Source organism: Theobroma cacao, chromosome 3, assembly GCF_000208745.1.
Source record: "Theobroma cacao cultivar B97-61/B2 chromosome 3, Criollo_cocoa_genome_V2, whole genome shotgun sequence".
NCBI classification, from domain to species: domain Eukaryota; kingdom Viridiplantae; phylum Streptophyta; class Magnoliopsida; order Malvales; family Malvaceae; genus Theobroma; species Theobroma cacao.
In genome coordinates, this window is record NC_030852.1 from 6,472,544 (window position 1) to 6,478,430 (window position 5,887).

General features: G+C 33.1%; 1 protein-coding gene across 1 annotated transcript; it reads right to left on the reverse strand.

Moving 5' to 3' along the window:
* LOC108660457 (D-tagatose-1,6-bisphosphate aldolase subunit GatY-like) lies at positions 2,706–5,701 on the reverse strand. Its single transcript, XM_018117849.1, has 6 exons — positions 5,594–5,701; positions 4,901–4,966; positions 4,540–4,728; positions 4,347–4,457; positions 3,600–3,680; positions 2,706–3,254 (listed from the first exon to the last, which is right to left on the reverse strand). The coding sequence occupies exons 3-6, from the start codon at positions 4,711–4,713 to the stop codon at positions 3,075–3,077; spliced, it is 546 nt and encodes a 181-aa protein (XP_017973338.1). The 5' UTR covers positions 4,714–4,728; positions 4,901–4,966; positions 5,594–5,701; the 3' UTR covers positions 2,706–3,074.

Consider the following 5,887-nt stretch of genomic DNA (forward strand, 5'->3'; position numbering starts at 1 on the left):
ATTACACTTTTACCCCAGTAAAAGTCAAAAATTACATTTTTGCCCCCAAAAATTGAAAAATTGCCCATAGACATATTTTTCATCCTTTATACTCATACCATTCTCCAATTGTCAAATTTGATCTTAAATTCTCTCAAAATCTCAATTTTTGTCCGTGGGTGGCAAAATTACGATTTTGCCCCTTACACTCCAAAAACACCAGAATTAAACTTTTTCACTTCCTATCCATTAATTTATACTCCAAATAGTTAATCTTGTCACAAATTTCACTCCATGATCAAATTATTATATTAGGTGGTAAAATAACGATTTTACCCTTGAATATCAAATTTTCTAATTTTACCCCAAATGAACCCTCGAACTCCGAACAATCATTTTTAGTCATTTCTTGGACTATAAAATATTAAATTTCATCCTACAATCCCTATTTGAACTAGTTCGAGGTTAAATCAACTCAAGTGTACCATTAGGTACAATGCCGAGTTTCGTCTATTCTTAGGTGCTTTTCCTAGCATAATAACATACTACTCAGTACATGTATGTCATGACATGTATTTATAGGGTCAGGTTTTACAGTCTTTGAGGAGGGAAAGCATTATTAGCGTGCCTTTTGTCATTCATGATATGCAGCGGCACGATATAAGTATTCCTTGACTTCTTTGGAAAATTTCTATAAATGTAAAAATAGTTTTGAACTATGGAAAATGTCGATATCAGATTCTAAAGGAGTGCCAAAACAGGTAAGATGTCTAATAGAAAATTTTGATTTCATGCTCAAATAGGTGGAAGTGTGCTAGTAGAAGATGCTGTTGAGCAAGAATTGTAGGCTCAAGCAAGACATCAAGGTAAATTAAAAAAATAAATTGCAGAGAGCAAGAAGATAATGACTTCACTTTCCTTTTATTACTTCATATGTCATATTTTCATTTCATAATTTGTAAATCCAAATAAGAAGTGATTTCAAGTTCAAGTTGAGAAGGTTGTTGAGACTCTCATGCTTAGAAAACGCTGAACAACAACATCTTTGAGTAGGGAAAGCATTGTTGGTGTGCTCTCTGTCATCCATACTATGAAACGACAAGGTCTAGGTACTTCTTGACTTCTTTGGAAAAAATTTATAAATGTAAAAATATTTTTGAAATATGGAAATGTCATATAAGATTTTGAAGGAGTGCCAAGATAGATGTCTAATAAAAAATTTTCATTTCATGCTCAAGTAGGGGAAGTTAACTAGTAGAATATGCTACTGAGTAAGAATTGCAAGCTCAAGCAGGATGTCAAGGTAAATTTAAAAAAAAAAAAGTAGAAAGCACGTAGGTAATGACTTCACTTTCTTTTTTATTACTTCATATTTCATAATTTGTAGATCCAAATGAGAAGCAATTTCAAGGTCAAGTTGAGAAAGTTGTTGAGACTCTCATGCTTAGTGTAAAGAGAGTTCTTGTGATAAGAAAAGAAAGCGTTGCAAACAAGTAAAAGGATACGGCGGAGAGGAAAATCGGAGTAGTTCCTAGAGTACTGAGTGTAGTGGCAAGTGGAAGAGAACAAGAAGAGAATTAGGGAATAAAAGAGAATTAGAGAGATAATTTAGAGAGAGAAGCTCTCTAGATGAAAATGCGTTAGCTCCGAGGGGGAGAGCTCTTCTAAATGAATTGTGAGGCTCTATATATAGTGCTAAAAGTGATGGTTACTCAAGAATAAGTTTTAATGCGCCTATTGAATGACATTATTATGAAGAATATTAATGTGAGAAACTGTTACTGTAATTGAGTATAATAAGATTTGTTTTCGAGTAAACGGTAATAGAAAATAAATACATGTGAAAAGGTGTAAGAGAAGAAGTTGTACGTAAACAAGTATAAAAGAAGAAGTTGTAAGAGAATAGATACAAAAGTACAAGGTAGGAGGGTGAAACACTTGTATTCCAAAAAGAAGTTGAAAGGAAGACCTCTTAACTACCTCCATATCTAAGCCATCAAACCAAACTCTCTGAAATATCCCAAGATGAAAGTAACCTATGAACCTTACCACTTATTTTGTTTTCACTGTATCCATGTGAAGTGATTATTTCGTACAAAGTAACTGTTCTACTCGTATTAGTTGTTCCATATGAAATAGTGCTCTATTTATTCTAGTTGTTCTATGTGAAGTAACGCTTCATTTGTTCTAATTGTTTTACGTGAAGTAATACTTTACTTGTTTTAATTGTTTTCTATACAATATTATATTATAAAATAATTCTTTATAAAATAAGTATTAACTAAAATCAAGTATCTATAGTTAAAAAAACGCCAAACAATGTCTTTTAGTACAGAAAGCTTTACTGTGTGTTCTGTAACATCCGCACTATGAAATGACAAGTTCTAAGTACCTAATGACTTCTTCAAAAAACTTTTATAAATGTAAAATATTTTTAAGTTACGAAAAATGTCGATATCGAATTCTAAGTACCAAGACAGCTAAGAGAACCGCCAAACAAGAGACTTCTTATTTTGGATGCATTTATATTTATAAAGTCCTACTAAGTCATCAAAAATCCCTAACCATTGAGAACTCTTACAAGAATATTTATCTTTTAAATAAACTTAATACCCAAGTAAACCATTACTTAAGTGCAATTTTCAATGAGATTATTAGTATATAATTTAATTTAATTTATTTATGGTTAGAAAATTGCATTGAAGGTTAAAAAAATGTCATTAATGTAATGGTTCTTAACAATGATACACGACTTTTAATAATTACAACAGTTAGAATTCTTGGAATAACACCAAATATATAATATTTCACTATTTAACATATAGATACTAACCTAAAAATAAAAAAATATATATAAAAAAACACATCTAGGTCAAAAATATTAGAAAGTTGATCTTGCACAAGAATAACCAACTCTTGCTAATTCAGCTGGATTCTGTCAGGCCAATCTCATTCTCAACCACAATTTTTTTTCACAAATAAAAAGAACCATGATATGTTTGGTACAGAGAAGGACTAATGGTATAAAATGGAAGTAACCTTTTCTATAATTATTTTGCAGGGAACAATGACCACAATCCGAATTGCGAAACCATCTATGCTTTTCCAGCAGAACCAAATAGATGCATCTTCTCTGCAATCACGGCTTTCATGGCTTCTTTCGCAGAAGCCATTACATGTACCAGATCTCCCTTGGGGTTCCTCAGTGAGTCCATGTATGCTTTTCGTACCTCAGTGTTCACATTGAACTTCCTCACACCCCGCTCTATGCACCCCTGTCCAAGGTAATAAACAAGTTTAAAATGATTCGTTAGCATTCATTTTGGCTTTTATATAGTGCAATCTATAGACCTGACAATTTGTGTTTTGTGTCTTAACTATGTCGTGTTTTAAATGGTTAGTTTGTGTTGTGTAAAGGTTTAACATGAGTTTAAACGGTTAACAAGACACAGGAATTTTTGTGTCCTAAACGTGTCGACACAAAACACGTTAAACCCAAACCTGCTTAACAACGTGTTTTCTTGTATCTTGTTAACGTGTCGTGTCCAAAATTATCAGGTCTAGACATAAGCAATACTTAAATTGTCATATTATCAATGACCCCATCCAGAAATACATACCTTCACAAGTTCCTTGGACAAACCAGAGGCTCCATGAAGCACAAGAAAAACTCCTTTCTTTGAACTTAGGGCATATAGATCCTGAACAAAGAGGAAAGTTAGACTCAATACTTCAGCTACCGAGGGTTTATCTAAGGCTGGGTTTATTAAAATATTATTACGCCTAAATACTGGAAACTGAAATCTAGAAATTTAAAAAACAAAAACAATTTGTAATTTAGCTTGTCAGTAACCGTGAATTTTCGGATCTGCTATCAGCCCTTTCCCTCACCAAAGAAAAGATGACACAAGGAGCTTGGCTTTATGTTTTAAGACGTTAAAGGAAGATTCGCAGAAGTTAACTTAAATAGATAACAATCTATAAGCATCTAACAAAGTGTGATACAAGGCATTGACAAGAGATTGTGTTTCAATCAAACCTCTGTAGTGAATACAAGTAACCAAAAAGAACCATCTTGACTCAAAATTTGACACTGGTGTTCAGAGATTTCTATGTGAGAACCACCATTAAGAGCTCAGTAAATTTATCAGCTGAATTTAGTATAAGTATGCACCATGATCTCTCTAACATACTGGAACTTAGTAGAAATATTTAATATGGCATCTATCATTAACCAGAACTTAGCATTGAACAGGATAAGTAATCCTCAAGTAAAAATTCAACACAACGGCTAAAGATGAGTCAGCAGTCATCTGAACACTAATAAAATAAGCAACAATAGAAAACAATGATTATGTATACTTGACCTCAAGCAAATCAAGTTTGAGATTTGGGCCACTGGCTGGGTATTTTCCATGTACATTCCCAATGCATACTGCCAAGGCATCTATACCAGTCTCATCTATGAATTCTTGGGCCTGAAGTTCGTTAGGAAAAATTATGATATAAGCAATAGAAAATTGATAGTAAAGCACTTTTAATATGATTAAGCACAGTGACCTGATTAACATCAGTCAGCCTAGCTTCATAATCTTCAACAGTCAAATCATCTTCTGTTCCTGACAATCTTCCAAGTTCTGCCTCAACAAGCATATCCTTTGAGTGGGCCAAGTTTGATATGTGCTTTGTGTATGAGATATTATCCTTGAAGGGAAGATGTGAACCATCCGCCATGATTGAATCAAAGCCCTTGCAGTGGAAAAAAAAAATTGCCATTTCTTAAACAAACTAGTACCATGTAAAAACATATGGATTATCAAGAATTACCATTCCACAAACAAATCATATTATGGGTTTAATTCAGGTTTTCAATTCGGTATAATGATTAAATACAACTTTTGGTCAAAATAAGCTTACTCACCAGCTCAAGAGAATCCAACAATTCTTTTTTTGAAGTACCGTGGTCAAAGTGAACAGTGATGGGAACCTGCCATATAAGCACTTGCATTAACTCAAATTCCATTTTTTTCTCTGTTTTGCTAAAGGCAGCTCTTCAATAATTGTGTTATGTTATTTGCAAGAACTTTCATCTTCCAAGCGATAATTTCTTACTAAGTCATATGTGGTGCTACACCAAACTCCAGAAAACATATTGCATATTAACTTCCACAACTAAAAAGTAACATCTTCACTCTGAGCATTCGGCTCAATTGTAAGTGCATATATCCCTTTGCTCAAAGAGCTGAATTCGAAATATCATCTCAAAATCAAGACATTCTTTCTTTCTCACCAAGAGGTGAAATTGCCAGATACCAAGATAAAAATGAAAGCGTCAAGTTGTGCTTGTGTGTGTCTGCATATTGGGATTCTATAATAGGGGTTTACCAACTCAGAATTTTAGCATAACAAGCAATTGAAAGAAAACAAAGGTGATATCCAAGTGAATCCAATCTAAATGTTCATTGCTACTATTACCAGGACAAACAAAATATCATTTTACAGACAAATTTGACAACCACACAACATACTACTTTTGAATGTATGATTTGCAATTCATTTTGCAGCTTATTCCATTCTTTTTCCTTTTGGCATTTTTAAATGAAGTGCCACTTACGCTGGCCTGTTCTGCAGCAGATATACAACATGCAACCAAGGTAATCCCTCCTTGCTTAAAGGCACCAGGATGAACCTAGAAAAGAAATGGGGAGATTAGTAATTTTTCTGAAATTGAGTCTGAAGAAAGGAAAAAGTACTTCCCAAATCAAATTTCAGAAACACATTGTATGATTGGTGTTTAGAAGATTTTCCCTTTTAAGAAAAAAGAAGCATGCCCCAATTTCTTACATAAATAAAACAGGCATGCATACAATCTCCCAGTAAAAAAAAAAAAAAGCTAAAAGAAAAATAA